The 20,767-nt window shown below is 41.5% G+C and overlaps 1 protein-coding gene across 1 annotated transcript in view; it reads left to right on the plus strand.

The window, feature by feature from the left end:
- Positions 1-20,767, plus strand: part of VAV3 (vav guanine nucleotide exchange factor 3) — a 188,295-nt gene that overhangs the window by 87,397 nt on the left and 80,131 nt on the right. The window contains exons 11-15 of the mRNA XM_066623356.1: positions 2,418-2,486; positions 3,528-3,614; positions 5,723-5,808; positions 6,975-7,107; positions 7,396-7,505. Of these exons, the coding sequence (XP_066479453.1) occupies positions 2,418-2,486; positions 3,528-3,614; positions 5,723-5,808; positions 6,975-7,107; positions 7,396-7,505 (485 nt within the window). The remainder of the gene's footprint in view (positions 1-2,417; positions 2,487-3,527; positions 3,615-5,722; positions 5,809-6,974; positions 7,108-7,395; positions 7,506-20,767) is intronic.

Raw genomic sequence — 20,767 nt, forward strand, 5'->3', positions numbered from 1 at the left:
TAGCAAACCATCCAAAAGCTTTGAGAGAAGATCGTTCTGTATCTCCAAAGAGCATGCTTGAAGCAATTGAATTTCTCTTTCTAGGTTGAACATTCCAAAAGCATTTAAACCTATCCCAGTTCTTTTTAGAGTCCAGTGCAGCGCTACAGTACATTGGTAGTCATTCCTAGGGTTGAGCTTTAACATACTGATTAACTTCACAAACTTGTTGGCAGGTTGTGAAGCCGCATTGCCCCTCTTCCAATTTGTCAGTGCTTCAAGGTGTGCACAGAATTTATCTATGGAGCCATCTTAACATCCTTCCCTGCAACTTCAAGTGACTGCACTTTATAACTTTTTGCTGCCCCAATAGCCACAGCCATTTTGTTTTTGGAATATAGGAAATTTTACTTTCTTGTAGCACAGTACTGAAAAGAGTTATCCAGTTGCCTATATTCTTCGTTATTTAACATATTTATATTCTGCCTTGTTCATCTGTTGGCAACTCGAAGGTCAATAAGCACCACAATCATAATAAAGCAAAAATGGTGTGCAGAAAAAGTAGCTCAATCCATACCCCAATACATTACAGAAGACTATTACTGCCTTTTGGCAACAAAATGGTAAACAGACAAAAAAACCTAACTTTTTGTTACAGTCAGTCTTTTTTGTTATATATGCAAATGAGCCCATTCAGATCAGTTGGTGGATTGGGGGCCTGAACAGTGGACCAGCAACCAGACACCTGCCACGTTGGTTCTCCCACTCTGCTACTATGGATAGAGCCGGCCTCCTTGCTGGCCCCTTCTTCTGCAGGCCTGCTTTGTGTAAAATTCATGTGCAGAGGAAGATCACTGCATGCAAAGGAATTGAAACGCAGCAGTCTGACTCCCTCACCTTCCTCCACTGGGCACAGTTGCCAAGCTTGGTAGGGGAAGGAGCAAGATCACTCTTTCTTCTGCTTGGGCTCTTTAAACAAAGGAGGAATTTTAGAGCACTTTGCAAGTTATTATGTCATGCTCCACATTTCCTGCTTTGATTCAAGAGGCCATGTGGAAGAAGGTGCCAGGTAAGGGGAGGTGGTACTGGCATGTGGGGGGGGGCAGGCAGATGGTGAAGCAAAGTGCTGCCTCAGGCAATCCAATAGCTTGAGCCAACCCTGTCTGTCATGATCATGACAGGGGATGATAAGCCTTCAAAAGTGCTCTGGATTCACTCGCAAAATGAATACGCACTTGTAGTGCGTAGTCAGTATTAGTGAACAATAACAGTTTTGTCATATTGGTGAACAACAAAATGAGTAATCATCAGAGTGAGAACATGGCTGGCATCTGGAGTAGTGCTCCCATGAATGGAATGAGTGTTCTGTTCATAAGAAAGACCAGGCCCTTTACATGAGTGGAATGCTCCTTTTTATTCTTGGTGCGGCTTCTGATCATGAAAGTGTTGCCTAGGTCAGGGGTGCCCAAACGTTTTGGCAGGTAGGCCACATCATCTCTCTGACACTGTGTTGGGGGCCGGGAAAAAAGTTCATTTACATTAAAAGTTTGAATAAATTTGCATAAATGAATAGAGATGGAACTTCTATGAATGAATGGAGGGCTTGCAATAGCTCAAGGCCTATAAAAGGCCTTGCACAAAGCAAGGCCAGCCTTTCCTTTGCTACCACTGCTGCATCACAGACATGAAACAGCAAGCAGTGGAGGGAGCCCTCATCCCACAGCTCACACGAGAGGTTGAACAGTTGGCCATCATGCTGAGAGCAGTTGTGTTGGGCCAGTGCGGGCTCCAGCAAGTCTCCAGAAATCCAGAGCTCATTAGAGACTGGGGGCTCCTTGAGGGTCAGATTGGAAGTCCTTGAGGGCTGCAAATGGCCCCTTGGCCAAGGTTTGGGCGCCCCTGCTCTAGATGCAGCACTTGTGGAACTGGTGTTGTATCAAATACTACTAGGTTTGGGGGGGGGGGGCAGAACGTATGCATCTAAAATGATTGAATATTACTTTAGAATTGTGACAGGATTCCTCATGCTTACCCATGTTCTGAAATATGTTTTTGGGTTTCATGGAAACTTTTCCTCTTGGAAGTACAAAACTTGAAATGGAGAACTGAGTATCAGGAGGGTTTGTGTGTGTTTTGACATCTTCAGATAGGCAGGATAACGATGGGGAATGTTTCTGATACCCACTTGAATAGTGGAAATGTAACACATCTTGAAAAACCACATTGGGTGCTGCAGCACGTCCTTTTTATTATGGGCTTCTGTACAATTAGTCCAATTTATAATTGATATGGTCCACTGCACCATTTTCTACTTAAGGCAAAATGGCCCAGTTTTTAAACACTGAAACTCAGTAATTTTTCATTTGAGTGAAAGAAGCATATGCTATCTTGAATGGCAGATAACTGTCTTTAAAAAATTTATGTATTTTGCAATGCAGGAGCTGGTAAAACATACTAGTGACCTAACTGAGAAGACAAATCTAAAACTGGCACTTGATGCAATGAAGGTAAGTGTGTCTCATGGACTGGTTGAGTAACACTCTAGTTAAATCTTTTCCAGAGAAAAATTAAAAGTTTGTTGCTGCCTTTCTGCATCCTGATGTCGCAGATATGTGATGGTTATCTACAAAAGCAGATGGAATTTTCATAATTCAGATCCAAATCTTGGTTGCACTTACATGCATATTATCAGCAATTTGGTGAAGTTCCTTATTTGTTTCCTATTCAAAAGCACCAATTACAATATGGCATTAATCTAAATGATTGATGCAAATTGCATACACAGTTGACTTAATTGTGCATCAGTTTTTGCGTCCTGTTCCTGCTTCTTCCCCCCTCCCCCAAATTAGAGAGTACCATTCTTGAGCCTACTGCTTGTTTGAACACATATACACAACAGAGACTGTATAGTATTTGTTTTGAGAGTTGAAAATCATGGATATTGGTGGCATCCCAGTTGAAATTATCTGAGAGAATGGAACTTCTTCCATACATATATTGCTATATATTGAAGCCTATGTGTATTTTTTGATTCAGGAAGTTTGTTAGAAAAACGTTTTGAAATATTGTTGATCCCAAATAACAAATGTTGAATGTGTCTTTTCTAAAAATGGGATATATAGCTAGAATCTGGAATCAATTGATTCAAGAATCCTTAAATCAGAACCTGTTTTGCTTTCAGCTATTCTGAGCGTGTAACTCTCTTCAGGGACGCTTCACATGTCTTAGTGGAAATTGATCGATGTTAATTAGATTTTAACATGTTTCCAGTTCTGCCTCACAGTGTGTACAGGCTACTCATCATTTCTCTTTTTTAATCATAGGAATACAAGTTAAGGAGATATGACTGATGTAACTTCTGTTCAGAAGTATACATGTGATGAAAAGATCTGTAACTTCCATGTTGATAATCTACACAAACTGTAAACACATACTTGTACCTTTTTCCCATTGTGTGAAATGGTCTTCACAGTTGTTTTTCTAAAAAAGTGTGAAAATTTACTCCATGTCACCAGACTTCAGATTTCCTTTTTCATTCTGTGTTTTAGGACTTGGCACAGTATGTAAATGAAGTTAAGAGAGATAATGAAACTCTTCGTGAAATTAGACAATTTCAGTCATCAATAGAGAATTTGGTATGTTTTTGTTTTACTTTTCTGCACTAGCAATGTGTGTATATATTGTTTTGTCCTTTTCTTAGCCAATTGGTTCTGATTCACTCTTAGAAGTAGAAGTTTGCTGCTAATTTTAGACCTGTTGTTAGTGCTGGCCCATAGGTAGCTAAGCCATATGAAGAGCTGAAGGTGCAAAATCTGGAACCAGAGTTGGTCTGGACCATGGTGGAGCACTAGGGCCACTCCTATAAGCAGGGACGACTTTAGGGCAATTTGACCAATTCGGCCAAATTGGGCCCTGTGCCTGAACGACCCCCGCACTGGGATGGTGAGTAGAGCACCCGCAGCTGCAGCCGTCACCTTGCTCCATAGCTGATGTTCCAGCATGCAACCTTCCATGCTGAGGTGTCCCGAGGTAAGTGCACTAGGTGGAACATTGCTGCTGGACAGCGCTCTCTCATGCCTGTTTCTGGGTCCAATTAGCTTGAAATCCTACCCGCAGGAAGCAGTTGGTGGTGACACTGCTGCCAGGAGTCTCGCCACTGCTGATCAACATGGTGAGTGGGGGGATGCAGCTCCTAAGACTGGTCCTGCCCATAAGGGAGGCCACTTGAGAGGCTGCCTCTGTTGCAGGCTGTGAGCGGAACCAAAGGGGCTGGAACATGGATGTAGGAAAGCAGCAGGAAGATGAACAGGAAGCAGGCTTTTGGAAAGTGAATCCACTCTGATCCCGGATTTTGCACCTTCACCTCTTCATGTGCTCGGCTGCACATGGTCCAGCACTTACAGCAGACCTGAAATAAGCAACAAACATCTGCTGGTGAGCAGAAATAAGTAGAAGAGACCTGCATAAGCATGAGGTTGTTTAAACCAAGTCCCAGGCCTGTCCTGGAAGTGTTTATAGCTTGGTTAGGCCAAGACAGGCTGCCCGTACTTCTGGAAGTTGGACAGGGAGTGGGAGGAAGGCCATGCTGAGATTTGAGAGGAAGATATTGTTAACTTCTATCTCTCTGCAGTCCTGGGTGGCTTATCACATGGTTCACCAGCATGCAGACCAGGAGACTCACAGCTAATCTTAATGCTTGGCTAGCAGTGCTATCACTATACTTTACAGCATGCTATATTACAGTTTATTATATTAGTCCTAGAAGTATCATTTGCAGTAGCAAAGGAGATGAAATGTATTTTATGTGGCAATATTTTAATTTGGCCACAAGGTGAAAGCAAACTTTCACCACAGAAGTTCACAAAACGTACTTACCTGCAATATTAAAAACCTTTTAAAATGCCGGATTCAAAATACATAATTTCATCTGGGACCAGTCTTCCAACTTGCACAGGTTGGAGACAGCCTTAATATAAAAAAGCTCACGTTTTGTTCTTTAGTGTTGCTCTGAATGTTCCTTCACAACCTTCTGAACTGACAACCTAGTTTGCTACCACCGCTGTATCTTTTGCCCTTTTTCATCTCAGGATGAGGAAAGCTTAGGCACCCAGCTACAGGATGCTATACTAGCTTTCCCTGGCTTGAGATGAAAATTGTGTTGTGCAGGAGAAATTCACCAGTAGAGTACAAGGAATTGCTTGTTGTGGTGAAAATCCACATATATGCTTTTTTTTTGATATGCCTTTTGAGAAGGCATTACGTTGTGTAACAAAAAGTTTTTGTATTTGAATTTTTAATGTTTCTTGTACAATTTAGAGGCACTGATTCCAACTGCAATCTTAGTTTTTTGTATCATCAAAACTTTTAGTTATCTTAAATTTTGTTTTGGATACCTCTCCTATTGCCAGACGCTTTGTAATACATGTTATAATATACAACTATGTAGTGCTAATTGTAGCTAAATTATTGATGCTATGTCAAAAATAGTGACCTTATTGAAATCTTTGCCCCCCCCCAAGTTAGTAAAGAAACATCAAAATATTCAGATAAGCACAAAACTGTTCAAATTTTGTTACACAGTGTTAAGTATATGCTGTGTGGTCTGTATTACATTTGTGTTTAGTCTGTATCCAGTTCAGACACTGAGTGGCTTTTCACAACCTTGAGAACCATAGGCAAATGGCTTCCTCAAGGATCAGATGATGTCAGTTAACAGCATTTTATGCAATTCCTATACTTTCAGAACCAACCGCTTTTAAAGTATGGAAGACCACAGGGTGATGGTGAAATAAGGATAACAACCCTGGACAAACGGGCAAGGCAAGATAGGTAAGGAGAGCCCAAGTTCATTCTTTGATGTAAACCATACAATTTATTCTCATATAGAACAGATGTTTGTGAAGCATGGCAAAGTCACTCTTGGCTGTGTAGACTCTAAATCATATTGTTCATTTGTGGCTAGTTTAAAAAAAACAAAACCACATTGTTTCATAAACAACGACAAAGGTTAAGTCATGCATTTCAGCTCCAACATATCATTCAACTATAATATCAATGCCTTGCTTTCCCAAGTGATGAGAAGTTCCAGGGGATGATGCTGCATTGTTTAATTTCCTTTGAAAGAAACAACAGTGGGGGTCTTTGTAATTTTTGCTTTATTTAAAAATTTGCAGATGGGACATAGTGGAGACACATGCATTCCTTGAGTGGACAGAGAAGAGCTATTACATTTTAGGAATGTGGTGAATTTTCATGGGTGTCCTCAGTAAAAGTTGGTTTTTCTCCCCTGCTAAAGAGCAGTGTCTCCTTAAGGGTAAAAATCCTTTTGCTGCAGAACTACTTGCTGAAAGAAAGAGGTTTGCGTACACACTGCATCTTTATAGTAGCTGCTGCATTTGTGCACCTCCCTGAAAGATTGCTGAAATGCAGGCTTCCGTTTTGGATGGGTGAATATAAAGTATTATGTGGACAGCCCCTCCCCCCATGATGAAACACTATAATCTGTTGGTGATAAATGAGTTTATAAAAAAAACTTCCAAATAAATCTAAATCCTTTTTGGTAATATTTATATGGGAGGTTTGCAAAAAACAAAACACATGGTAGGGGAAAGAGTAGCTTGAGTTTCAGAAGGAATTGTAAAAACCATATCATCAGCATATAAGAGGAGCGGGACATGGTTGGAGCCTATTTTGGGACTGTGGGCAAAACAGGGTCGGAGCAAGAATATAGCCCTGTTTTACCCCCTTACCAACAGGAATTTGCGCTGAAAGGGCGCCTCTAAGGGAGACTCTGACCTGGCAGCTATTATTTGTATGCAACTTCCTATTTAGTATGAGGAGTCTTCTATCCATTCCCAAATGCCAAAAAATTTATCTAGAAGTTTTTAATATTAAGAACGTACTCAGCAGTGTTCCATGCAGTTATATCTAAGGTTGCAGTGGTTGGTCTTGAAAATCCAAGTTCTTAAATCTTCCTGTGTGTTGTATTTTCACAGGCATATCTTCTTATTTGACTCAGCTGTAATTGTATGCAAACGGCGAGGTGACAATTATGAAATGAAGGAAATAATTGATCTTCGGGAATACAAAATAACCAATAACCCAACCACAGATAAAGAGAATAAAAAGGTGAATATAAGATGCTGTTTCATCCAGGACTGTCTGTCCCAATCCTGTTCTTTAGAACTGAATTAAGGAAGCTCAATATTTGGAGCTCCTGTTTCTCATGAGAACCCCAATCTCATTTGTATGAGAACCACTTTGAATGCTCCACGCTCTCTGAGTACTTTGGAAATGCTTAGTCGTAGTTCATGAACTGGGAAAAAAGGGTAGAAGGGGTGGAACCTCTAAAAGTTCGACAGCCCTGTCACATATCAGTTCTTCATAGGTAACTTTTGAATGGCCTTATTTAAACAGTGGTCTTACGGCTTCTACCTCATCCACATCCATGGACAAAATGGGCTGGAACTCTACTGCAAAACGAAAGACTTGAAGAAGAAGTGGCTTGAACAGTTTGAAATGGCACTGTGAGTATTCCTCTGTGCTGTGTAAAATTAATTTCCTTGACTGATTGGAATTAAATGTTGAATAATCCAGCAATGATTTTATATTGTGCATTAAAATTGCTTCTTGTGCATGCAAAAGTGCTCTTAAAATGCATGCCTGAAAAGCCTTGAAGTGGGTCTGTAAAGTGCAGTTCTTTCAAGGAAAGGAAGAGGGAACTCTAAGCTATATTTTGTTGCTTCATTTTCTTCTGAAGATTGTGTCTTAATGCTCTTATGTCTAGGGAAAATATTAATGGATTTAGCAATAAATATTTAACATAATTGTGTCTGATTTTTCTATCATTGCCTTGGTAAACTAAAATGTATTACTAAGGGAGATGGGGATGTTGGCTTTTTTCCTAGTGGTTTCTAACTAATTTATTGTATAGTATTTGGATCAGGTTTCCAACCTTATTAAATTTGTCTTGAAGGATTTCATTCCTCTCTCCATTTTAACTCTGTAGCAAGCTGCAGCAGCAAAAGTGTTTGTGTATTACAGAATTCTTTCAAAGAAATAGAGAACAGTGCTTCCTTTTGAACCATGGTTCATCTTGTATCTATTTTTCTCAGCTAAAAAGGAAGACACAAATCCGAAAAGTTTGAATTTGATGATAATCTCTTTGGTTTCTGATGAACTTAGTGCAGAACAAAACAAGCAAAAACCAATCTGTCACCCAGGTACCTGCCTGAGTGGGCGGACGGCCCTGGGAGAGGCCGCAGCAGGACGGAGGCAGGAAAGGGACCCCCAGGCTGCAGAGGGTCCCAGAGGGTGAACCCAGCAGAGAAGCATGATCCCTGGTCTGTTCGGGGCCTGGAAGTGGCAGCCAGACATGGCTTGCTCACGCATTGGGCAAGGCGCTGGCCGCCAACAGACCCAGGCAGCAGCACCACAGCTGTGCACAAAGCCCGAAACAAGAAAGGGCAGGACTGGCCAAGGAGGCAGGAAGGCTCATAAGAAGCCCAGCCAAGGAGGAAGCACCTCTCGGGGCTCTAGAGCAAGGAGGGCTGGAATGGGAGACTCCAGGCAGTCCCAAGGTTCTCCTTGAGCTGCCTCTCACCCCTCGGGGGGGCTGGGTAACCTGATAGCTCCTGGGACTACCGCCACAGCAGCGATTACTGCAACAGCAGTTACAACCCCAGCAGCTGGAGACTAGGGACAACCACCTGGGGACAACAACCTCAAACCAAGTCCCAGGGACCTCAGGGATCACACCCACCTTAGGCTCCCTGGAGGTCCTCCAGTGGACAGCTAGTCTGACCCCAACCCACTTTTCGGGGACACTTATGCAGGCAGCAGTACAGGGACCTACTCAAGGCACCAGCAACACTCCCGATCACCCAGTGGGCCCACATCTGGGCATTGGGGATCACTACTACCTTAAGCGATCTGAGATACCAGGAAGAGGCAAGGAGGACCTCCCAGCATACCTGCTGACTTGGAGACTGTGGCATAAGTTTGTGCTGAGAGACACTTTTGAGGGGCTCCAGTGATACAACTGGACCCCCTGATGAATGTAAAAGTAATAACTCGATTAAATCGTATCAACAAACCACTCTTTGCAGCTCCTCGTGATCTTCACGGCTGGGGTAAGTTCTCAGCCGCTCAACCTTTCCTGGTAGAAGCCCCACCCCTTGGCTCCGCCCAGGGAATGAACATCACACAATCTTAGCAGTATGTGAAAATACTGATAAGAGCTACTCTGTAACCCAGAGAAAAGTTGTCCAGCATCACATTTTTTTTACATACCCATATAGATTTGTGTTCATGTGTTTCTTGTATAAGAAGCTGTAGTTGTCCTTTCAATTAATTTGAAATGGACATAAGTATTGAATGGTCCTCAAAAGAAATTGATCACATCTCTTTGTATGCCTATCTAGTATTTCTTCATATTTTATATATTATCTCCAAGAAGCTCAGGGTGGGGTAAATGGCTCCTCACTTAACTTTCATCCTTGCAAGCAGCCCCATTGGGTAGTCCAGCTAAGATGTAGTGACTGACTGAGTGTCATTCTGGAAGCTTCTCCCAGGTGGGGTAAAAGAAAGGTGGGGTAAAAATACTGTAAATAAACAAACAAATGACTAAATGCCAGTTTGAACCCAGCTCCTCCTGATCTGAGTCCAGCCATTGCCACAAGAGGTAACTCCGCCTTGCTCTCTGAAAGCTAGTGTCTCAGTGTAGGCAAGGAGGGACTAGGATATCTGAAGGACCACAACCTCACCAATGAACCTGTCCGTGTGCTCAAATTGACACCAGAGTCTATGTGTTTCCCTGCCAACCAAGCCATAACAGGTGAACACTAAAGCAGGGGCACTTTCAGTCATGGCACCTATACTGTGGAGTGTACCTTCTTGCAAGAGACATCTTGGGTTGCCATTGCTTGCCTTCTGGCAAACAGTAAAGATATGAATAATTCAGCAGGTATGTGGGTTGCATGTTACTAGATGTGGGATTCAGCTGCTCCTTTATGGCTGGGTATTTGATGATGACTTCGCCGCCATTACTTCCCTGCAGGCTAATGTATAGCATTGTATGTGACCTACATGCACCACCTTCCTCCTCTCACCACCCCCTCTTGTTTTCAACAATGGCTCCTGGCCTAAATACTCCACCTCAGACTTGTACTGATTGTTTGAAGCTGTACTGTTCTCTCACAACTACATTCCTTATATAGAAATTAGCTGTATTAATCCATCCAATTAGCTGTAGCTCCATATTATGTCTATACTTAGTTGCAAATTTCAAGCTGGCTGATGTGTAATGCGTGAAATGACCTGTTTGTATACGAGCAAACCACAGCTGCCAACTGTGCTCAGCTGTATTGCTCCAGACTGCCGATCAGGAAGACCAATGTTCAGTGGCAATGTGGTTTTTTGTGTGGACAGGATACCCATTAAGAATGCATTGCCTGAGACCACTAAATGAATTTTCAAGCATGAGCCTAAACCAAAGCAGAACCCACAATGAAATCAAACACATTAAGCTCCTGAGCAATCAAATCCCTTGGTTCTATTCAGTTATGATAATCAACAACAACAAATCACCTCTACTAAAGGACAGTTATGAGTAGTGCTGCTTGTTGGCTGACGCCCAGCACTTTTACAAGTCAGCGCAGCTTTAATAGCTGACAGCATACGTGCAGGAGAGCAGACAACTGGAAGGCATTAAAAGCACTAATGTCTTCATCAAGACGCCAGCAAAAGCCAAATAAATAACTTGGAGCATTAACTGTTAGTTCACTTTAAATGTACGCTGGGTCATATGAGCTGCATGACATATTACAGTTTCTAATGGAAATAATCAAACTATCACAATCCCCCTTTAGAAGGGCATGATCAAGTGCAAGCTTTTGGGAAAGCAGTGTTTATGCAAGCAGAAGCAACGCTTCTCATGCAGTATCACAAGCCCAGGAGGGATATACTGTTGTAATGTAAAAGACTAAGAGACTGAATCATGCTTCAAGAAGTCTGCAATCTGAATCTTGTTTCTGACACAAATGCACTTAGTTAGCTTTAGGCAAGCCACTATCATTTAGGCCAGAGGTCTCCACTTTTTGGAAAGTATTTTCTGTGGGAAAATACACCCAAGTCACACTTTTAAATTTTGACTGACATGAAATTTGCAACCACGCATTTGCTGCAGTTCAGAGCTTTCTCTGATGCCAAAGCTGTGTTAGTCACTCCTCCACTGCTGCCAATTATGCTTTGGCAGACTTCCTGTGTCCCATGTAGCCCAGCAGCACTACCCAGCCAAAAGGAGTGGGGACTTCTCCCTGAGGGGTTGCCCTTCTAAGGGTAGTAAATGCTCTGGTCTTGCCAGTGACAGCAGAATTCACATGCCGGTGGTTTTCTGTGGCTGCTTTGCCCAGGAACAAGCTACCACCCAGTTTTCTAGCAAGCAGGCACAGGATTGTGCCTCAAAGCAGGTACTTTCCCATACCTATCCACACCCACCCTCAAGGCAGGTGAAGATATTTCATTCTCCCTTTCGTAACTCTTGTTTGAGCTGCAGTCCTATGCACTTCCCTGGGAGTAAGCCCCATTCGAACACCTTGAGACTTCTCAGTAGAAATACATAGGGTAATATAAACAGATTGCACCTCTCCCTCCTCCAGCGGGAAGAGGATTGAAGCGCTGTTGGCTTTCCCTTCCTCTCCCCTGATCCTAAGCAGATAGATCAAGAAAAAGCCACTTTCGCTGCTTTCTCTTCTGACTTGCCACAGGGAAGGTGGAGAGACAACTGCCCTTTATAGGCAAAAACAAGGCAACAAACTACTGTGGAAAGGAAGATTTCCCCCGGAAGACTGTCTAAAATATCCTCTCGCCCACCAAAGATATTGATCACGTGATTTTTGCAACAACATGTTAAAAAACCCACGTGGAATGCTTTGAATTTGCAGATTAAGAGGAGAACCAGTTGGAAATAAATTTGGATATTCTGTGATATAAAAACCCATGGCATAAGGAAACTCATGTGAATATAGGTGGAGCCTGTTTATCTGTGGATTTTACATCTGCGGATCTGGCTCAACATGGGTCCTCCGGACCTGTTGTGGCAGACTCAGCCCCACCTGAACTCTCCGAAGGGGACCAGAACTGTGCTCCGTTCAACTCAGGAGAGCTTTCTGAAGCCTGCAGATGCTGTGGGTCAGATCCCCATGGATACTGAACATTGTAGTTAATCAAATCTGAGGTCTTTGGCCCTTTAAGCCTTCCAAAGGGAACTGGAGCTAAGCTCCAGTTGCCTCTGGAGGGCTTTCTGAAGCCTGCAGAGGCCATGTGCATTCACCTGCAGCCTCTGCAGGCTTCAGAATGGCAAAAAAGAGCAACTTCTGGTTTCCCTCAAGAAATCGGAAGTGATGCTTCCCCCCCCTTGGCCTTTTAAGGCATTCTGAATTCCGGGGCTTCCCCGAGCCTCAGAATGCCTAAAAAAGGAATTAAAAGCATCCCGGTTTCCCAAGGGAAACTGGATGTTGCGTTTTTTTCACCTCCATGGGCTATTCTGAAACCTGTAGAGCCATTCTGAAGCTTGGGTGGGTGCACATGGCTTCTATGCGGTTCAGAAAGCCCTCTGGAGGCAGCCAGAGCATAGCTCCGGTCCCTTTTGGAGGGCTTAAGGGGCCCAAGATGGCAGATTTGATTGTTTGTGGGGGATCCGAAAACAGATTCTCCATAGATACCAAGACACCACCTGTATTACTTTCTAACATTCACTTGTTCCATGGGAAATGCCTGTTGCCGTGCAGGGTTTTGCCTGGTTAGTTTAAGCCTCAGTCTACTATGTACAAAATGAAGGTAGTAATACCCACCTTACCAAACAGCGCTTTTGTAAGGATTACAAATCTATATGTTTGAAAACTAAAGTGGAATATCAATGTTAAGCATCATCATCATCTAGTACTTTGCTGGTAGAACTGGGAATCCTAATGTGTGGCTTGATCAAGATCAGGATCAAAACCCATGTACAGAATGGAGGTATTGGAATGACTGAGGAATGTGGCTGTATGATGCACATGCTTTTCTTTGTACAACTAAGATGTAATGTGCTCTTTCTTATAACATTTTTTCATAGTCTCTGATGTTTCAAATGCTCAGGTATGGAATCTCTGTCCTGTGCCCAAGTAAACTCTTTTGTTTACCCCTTTGGCGTTGCTAATTCTTTTCTTACCTCAAAGCTCTTTCCATATCTCAACATCTGGGAAGCAATCAGAGTTTTTTGAATGACAGATATTTGGGGGACGGTATAATCCTTGGCTGTTGAGTCATCGATATGATATGAAATAACAAGTTAGAATCCATCTCATCCCTCCTATTTCTTCTGAACAGTCCTAGAGGGGCTTTAGATAATGTAATCTACGGAGGGGGGACGGGATGTGGACGACAGGAAGTATGAGCCACTCTGACTTTCTGGTGTTTTGCTTCTTTGTCATAACCAAAAGTTTGGCTAGATGGTTGGAGCACATCATTGAGTGGCTTATAGAACATAAGAGGTTAACCCTACTTGATAGGTGCATCTTTTGGTGCCTCCCTACTGTATGCTGATGGTACATGTGCAGAATCTTCTGTAATGTCCAGAAATGGCACACCTTGAAATATAGTTGAGCATTAGGAGAAATTTGTACTCTGCACCAGGCAAGTACAAACACTGGCAACATGATTAGGTAGCTTTTAATTCTTGTACTACTTCTTTGCATCCCCTCTACAAAATCAAGGGCACAAAATATTGATTTACTGGCACTAGATTTTCAGCACTCTGTGTTATCCTCCTTTTTTTTGTACGCGGTGCAATGAATAGAAGGTTTCACTAAACTGGTCATGATGACATCAGGATAGCTTTGCTTTTTTGAGAGTCTGCAGACGCTTGACTTGGAACTTACTGGAGCGTAAAGTTGCTCAAAGCTTTCTGTTTCAATCCACTGTGCAGTGTCTTAAGCTCTCACTTAGGTTGCATTTCACCTGTCATTGCAGTGACTTGCTCACTAATTTCTTAGGGTCTTTCTGTGCTTTCTCACAGTCCTTCCTAATCTTTGGTAAATGTTTGCTACCAGCTAAAATTTTCCACTTCATTATTCAAACTCTTTTCCAAGCCATTAAAAATAAACACAAATACTGTACTTCTGTGTATTCACATGGTGAGTTCCGTGTGCCACAGAAGGGACTTTTATAACTGCAGTTATAAAACTATAACTGCAGTTTCAAATTGTATCACTTAGCAGGTTTTAACTCACAATATCCTGGATGGTGTTTGCACACTTGTTCACTCCTATGTTTACTTCTTTCGTAGAACAACTCTTTTCTGTTGACATGATTTGTTCTACTATGTATACAATAGCAAATCCTGACACAGACTTCTGTGTGTTTCCATTTGCTTAAGAAGAATCGCCACAATCCAGACAACTCTAATCAAATTGCCCAAGTTTTAACTTGTTATGACTTGATTCTGATATTCCTTATCAGACATGCTGCAGCCTTTTTGAGAGACTGCAAAAGCTCCCCTACTTAAGAACAGGTTGGGCTCCAGGGTTGGTCTGTAAGTTGTATGTTCTTAAGTCCAACATCACTATTATTAGTAGTGCCTTCTCAAAGCTGCTTTTAATTAAACAAGCAAAATCTTCAAGGGGAAGATACACTCGACCCTATGTCTCATATAGTTTGGACATCACATGAATGACTAAAATTAGGCTTCTGTATTTAAAATCCAGATACAGCTGGGCATGTTGGCTTCTTGCTGAGAAGTTTAATTATGCTTGGATTTCAAACAAGTGTGACAGACTTAGAAAACTTGAACCTTTCTTGATGAGCATTTCATATGTATTTCATATTTAAATTCTGTATTGTATTTATATATGTTATAATTATTGTAGTAATGTGTATTACAAACATGTTATGGAACAAAATTCAAGTCTGACTGCATATACCAGTGTTGCATGTGGCTATCCTTTCAATAAGCTGAATTTAACTTTTCAAAGCTTGATAGTGTGCAAGGTAACTTGCCAGGTAACTTGCAAAGCCATCATTGCCCAATACGGGGTTAAAAGTTGGCAATTTAAAAACCTAGCAAGTACAAGTTGGATGTACAGTAGTTTGATGAGGTCTTTATCCAGCTGTGGATTGGTATGGATGAAAAATGGTACCTTCATGTCTCTCGGTTATTACAGTCCATAGATTGTTACATGAATAAATCATTGTGAACCAGGCTTGTTCTTCCATAGGAAGAAAAAGGATATAGTGTGGTCATTAGCTTGATTGAAACAATGCACTACATAGCTAGAAAGCTAGCAGGATTAAATCCTTTAATCTCTAAAAGGGCAGCCATCCTATGATCAAATAAGCAAATTTCCTAGCAAAGTCTTAGAAGTAAATTGCATTCTCTTGATCAAAAGCACAGTTTACTTGTGATACAGTTAATTTAATTAGGCAACATGCCTTTCTGCTAGAGATCCTTTGATGTGACAAATCTGGGATGTATGAGTATTAACATATGGAGGATTGATTGATGAATTCAATAAACATCATTCATTCTTCAAGGGTGATTTCTAAGCTACAATTAGGAAGTCCTAAATAAACAAAGAACATTTCTTTCTCCGCAAGTGAAACTGAAGGAAATAATTTATTTTGGAAATCTGGTGAGAGAACCTTTATACCTCTGCTGCAACATGCTTTGCTTTGGCTAGCTTGTCTGAACAATGGTAATTAGTGGTTTGCTAAGCTTGCACGGTAGAGGACTGAAATGGAAATTTTGCTCTTCTCTGGGAATGTATGATTAGAAGGTGCCAACACCATGGCGTTTAGATGTCTATGCTGTGCATTTCTGTGGCAATTTCAGGTGACATTATGAATGGGAATTTCTTCTAGGAAGGTACAGTTTTAAAAAAAGTTGAAGCCAGGAGATTACTAGTTAGTTTACTAGGGAACCTTGTTTCACATTAAGATAGTTCATTCTTTGATAAAGTTGTTATTAATAATACAATGATTAAAATTCTATATTTGCTATCTTATTGTTCCTACCTAGCGATTTTAGCTTTCTTCCTATGCACTTTACCTGTTAGCCATATATTCTCACAGTTTCTGCATCAAATTAGGTTTGTGTACCAATCCCTTTTCTCTAGTAACACCAGGTTTTGCAGTCTGGGAACGGGGGGATGGGGGGGACGGGAACGACGATGACCACAAATTTAAAAAAAGGTGAAATAAAAAGCTATATATTATCTGTGCTGAAAATCTCATAGAATCTCAGCTAAGCTTATAAATAAACTAAAGCCATTCTAAGTAGCTGACACCACCTTCTTTCTCCTAGACTAGCCTCTAAGCAACAGCCATTATCATGGAAGCGAATTAAATGGCCACCTATGTCAGGGAGTGCTGCTCCTTAAGTCTTCATTATGCCTGAGGAGCTTGCCTTCATTCCTCCTGTTGCTGCTACTGAAAAGAGTTGCTGGGAAAAGAGTGAAGGGCTGTGGAGAAGGAAGCTAGTTGCAAGAAGGGCTGGGATGCTGGAGAGTTTATAGAGAAGCATTTTTAAATGATGCAGGTCTTTCAGGGATTTTCTAGAAAACTTCTAGAAAAAAGATCAAGCTTCCTTTCTGGAAATTATGTGAAAAAGTTAAGGTCCATTACAGATATGTCTAGAAGTGGGGGCTTTGCCCACCTCTAGCTCTTTGTTTCTTCTGCTTGTTTACACTATTTCTGAGGATTTATACTGTTTCTCAGGCTCAGATTTTGAAATGTCTATGAAGGGAGGATATTATTACAGTACACAGTTATGGAGCAACCATGGAGGATGCTTCTCTGTGTGACAGGGCAAGAATCCTTCTTTGGCAACCTTCAGTCTCGAGAGACTATGGTATAAGCCTACAGCACCCGGTATTCCCAGGCGGTCTCCCATCCAAGTACTAACCAGGCCTGACCCTGCTTAGCTTCCAAGATCAGATGAGATCCAGTATGGGTAGGGTAACAGTTACCCTGCACATGCCTGATCTTGTCTGATCTCGGAAGCTAAGCAGGGTCAGGCCTGGTTAGTACTTAGATGGGAGACCGCTTGGGAATACCGGGTGCTGTGGGCTTATACCATAGTCTCTCGAGACTGAAGGACGCCAACCAAGAATCCTTCTACCTGGCACCAAATTTTCTGTGTTCTGGAGTACTTTATACAGGAAAGCATTCAATCCTATAGCCTTGTCAGCAGTCTAAAATGATGCAGTCCGGGAATTGTTTTATCACAAGATCTGCAGTTTTGTGTAGACAAAAACTTTGCTTAAGTTTACTGTAAATTGTGTAGTCACACTTTGTGCTGGTGTGCCTAGAGCCCCATTGCCATTTGCCCAGCCTCCTTGGATGGGCTCGGGGCAGAGACTGCCCATTGGCTGCTCAATCGTGGCATGGTGTGGCGTGGCTGTTGCTGGGGCAGGCGAGGTCTTCCCCACTTAGACTGATGTTTATTTACTGCCTATTATAAAGTTTAGCTAGGTTTTTACAAATACATATTCCTTATTTGAAATTTTATGCAGGAAGATATTTTTACCACTTAAATATATGTTATTTTTTTATTGTTGGGGGAAAATTAATTAAATTGAAATTACTTGGCATCTAGGTAGAAAGAGGTGAGTTGTTAATTAAGTGCTCTAGGAAAGCAATTTTTCAAGATTTAATTGAAATGTTTGTAATGGGTTTAATCAATGCCTCTGCTGTGGCCTTGACATAGAAAGGTGAGAATGTGCATAGTTTTTAATTGCTGAAGCTTGGCCAGAATTGAATAGCGGCTGGAGAAGCAGTAGCTTAGAAAAAAGGAGGGGAGGACAGGATGAGGTTATGTTCTGCCAATTTTTGGGTGGTGGAATTCTTGGGAATAGACTTATTTAGGTGCAAGACAACTGTACAAACTAATGACTGCAAATTGGCTTGTAACAAATTAGGAATGGGAATAGAACAATTCCTAGTGATTGGAGGTGTAGATTTCTGAAATAGTCTCCATGGAACAACTGTAGGAACCGCTTGACCATGAAAGTACAGGTGCAACCTTGTTACACATGGATACACAGATTTGACTAAACACGAATGGCCACTGCAAATGAGAAGGAATGTGCTGATCCCTGGAGAAGGGGGAAAATGCATCCTTTTACAATCACAGCTTAAAAAGCAGCTTTTCTTACTGTTGTACAGAGACAGTCATGCAAGCAATCATTCCATTCTTCAGCTGAGCCAGACAAAGGCTGGAGGTCCTTTGCATTTCTAATTGCTGACTGGCTCTCTGTAAGAGTAAGAAAAGCTGCTTTTAAACCACAATTGTAAAGGGACGCAGTTGTTTATTTTTTTTAAATTGCTTTTATTTAACACATTTCATGGTATCAGCAGGGAGTCCCAGAATCAAACCCCTGTGGATGTTGAGGCAAGATGTTTTTCCATTAAGAGCAATGGAGGGGCGAAAAACCTGGAAGTGGGTCTTTAAATCTATTTCTCTACTGTTTTTTTTATTCATTGATTTTTTTTTTATCCAGTTGGGGCCCTGGAGCAGAACCCCAGTGGATAACAAGGATCAACCTGTATTTTTACTTTGAACCCAAGGTTGCAGTTAGCGACCTTTCTAGTTTTGTGGTGATTAAGCATCACTTCTGTTCGTCTACTTGCTAGTTACCAGGAAAGGTGGATGTCTACCCATCTAGCCATACCTGTGGGGGGGTAGGATGTGGGTAGCCTGTAATACCCATGGGTGAAGCTGAGTGATTGTGCTTTGGTGATTTGCTACAGAATTCCTGCAAGTGCAGAGGAGAGAGCTGGTAAGAGACTGAACTGTGAATTGGAAAATACCTAGTTTGAATCCTTCAACTCTTTCCAATCTTTCAGCATCATCCCACTATCTGATAAAAGATGATGGCACTTATTATTAGGAATATGTATGTACTTATATACATTCCAGTTAATACTTAAGTATTAATCATGCTATATATTTGTATTTATAAATGCATTATGTATTTATGAGGTTGTTAAGAACTGAAAGAAGATAATGTATCTGAAGCATTTTGAATGCTCAAAAGCATGGTACAAGTTATGCTTAATCTAAGTCTTGCTTTGCCTGTCAGTTCACCTGCTGGAAAGTTTCTTCCTTTCTTCTCTGAAGAGCATTTCAGTAGGAAAATAGAAACTAAGAACAGCTATGGCTCTTGTGCACCACAGCAAGATGAATCCAGGAGTCAGGAACCAGCCTTAGATGCAGTAGGTGGCCCTTTTTTGAGGATAAGTTGTTGTGGGCTTACACACACCTTTCATTATTTAATGAATTGATTTCCTGATGCACACTTCATGATGTACTAGTGTGCCCTGATACACAGGTTGGGAATTGTAGCTGAAAAATCAGATAGCTGTGTATGTGGCACAATAGTCTGGTTTTGGACTTGACCATACAAATCACTCTGAGATGCTCTTAATCCCACCACTGATGCTCTAGCACAGCCATTTTCAACCACTGTGCCGTGGCACACTGGTGTACCGTGAATGGTCCCCAGGTGTGCCGCGGGAATTTGGGAGGGGGTCATTTATCAGTAGGACCATTGGGGGATGTGAGCCCCCATTGACAGCATAGTCAATTGTCAATTATGCCTTGTCAATTATCAAAAAGCTGATGGTGTGCCTTGACCATTTTAGTGCCTTGCCAGTGTCCCGCGAGATGAAAAAGGTTGAAAATCACTGCTCTAGCACACCAAATAAAGCAATACCCTTGCTTTATTTAAGCAACTCAAACACTAATGTTTGAAATATGTAGCATATAAATGTATTTCTCTAACAATTTTTGTAATAAAAATATTGCATGGAAGTAGGGTTATTTGTTGTAGAACCTCTTCAGGGGAGATCTGGATATCTTTATTTTTGGGAATTTGATCTTTTACAAAAGAGAAAAGATTTTAGTATCATTCATCTCCAAGAGGATGGAAATGCATTGTAGTGAACTTTTCTAGCTTTCTTTAATATATCCCCAATAAAAACACTGATACACATTTACGATAATCCTTATTGGGGATATCCTGACAGAGAATTGCAGATGGAAGTACAGTTGCTTGCTAGCATGATCTTTGTAATTGCAAATAGTGCAGTAGAAGCTTAAATTAGATGACAAGTTAAATCATGTTCCCTGGTGGTGTCACAGGGCCATATGCCAGTTTCCTGGTAATACAAATGCCAATAAATGTGATGCTGGTGCCCAGGAACTTTCAAATTTCTTTCCTCGGCTTTGCGGCTAACACAGCTCTAACTTTGAGTATTAGCAAAGGTTTTGCTGTTAAGACATCAAATGATTTTTCTGTTGATTTTTCCCTCTCTGAAGGAGTATTATCTTCCCTCTGCCCAATTATTGTCATTTACATATTTATTGATTTACTGCTTCCACTATCCTCAGGGCTCAGTGCAGGTAATGAGTATTCATACATAACGGAGAAGAGCCAACCCCTTCCCCTCCTCCCTCACCCCCCCTTAAATGCAAGCCAACAGTTTCAATGGCTGTCAGACAGCAGTACAAAGAAATAACCTGTCTAGCTGGCCATCTCCCAGGGCAAGCTCTCTGCACATGATGCCTGATCACAAATACCTATTGAAGACTGTCCCAACCCATTTGTACATATAGGCCACTTGAAGGGAAACAGAAAGAGAGAGGCAAATGTGGAGCCCATAAAGACTCCCTTGTAACCCGTATAGCATATTTTATATTTTATGCCAAAAATAAAATATTTTATATGTAATGCTGTGCATTTGTAATGCT

The sequence above is a fragment of the Tiliqua scincoides genome, chromosome 4 (assembly GCF_035046505.1).
Source record: "Tiliqua scincoides isolate rTilSci1 chromosome 4, rTilSci1.hap2, whole genome shotgun sequence".
Classification (NCBI taxonomy): domain Eukaryota; kingdom Metazoa; phylum Chordata; class Lepidosauria; order Squamata; family Scincidae; genus Tiliqua; species Tiliqua scincoides.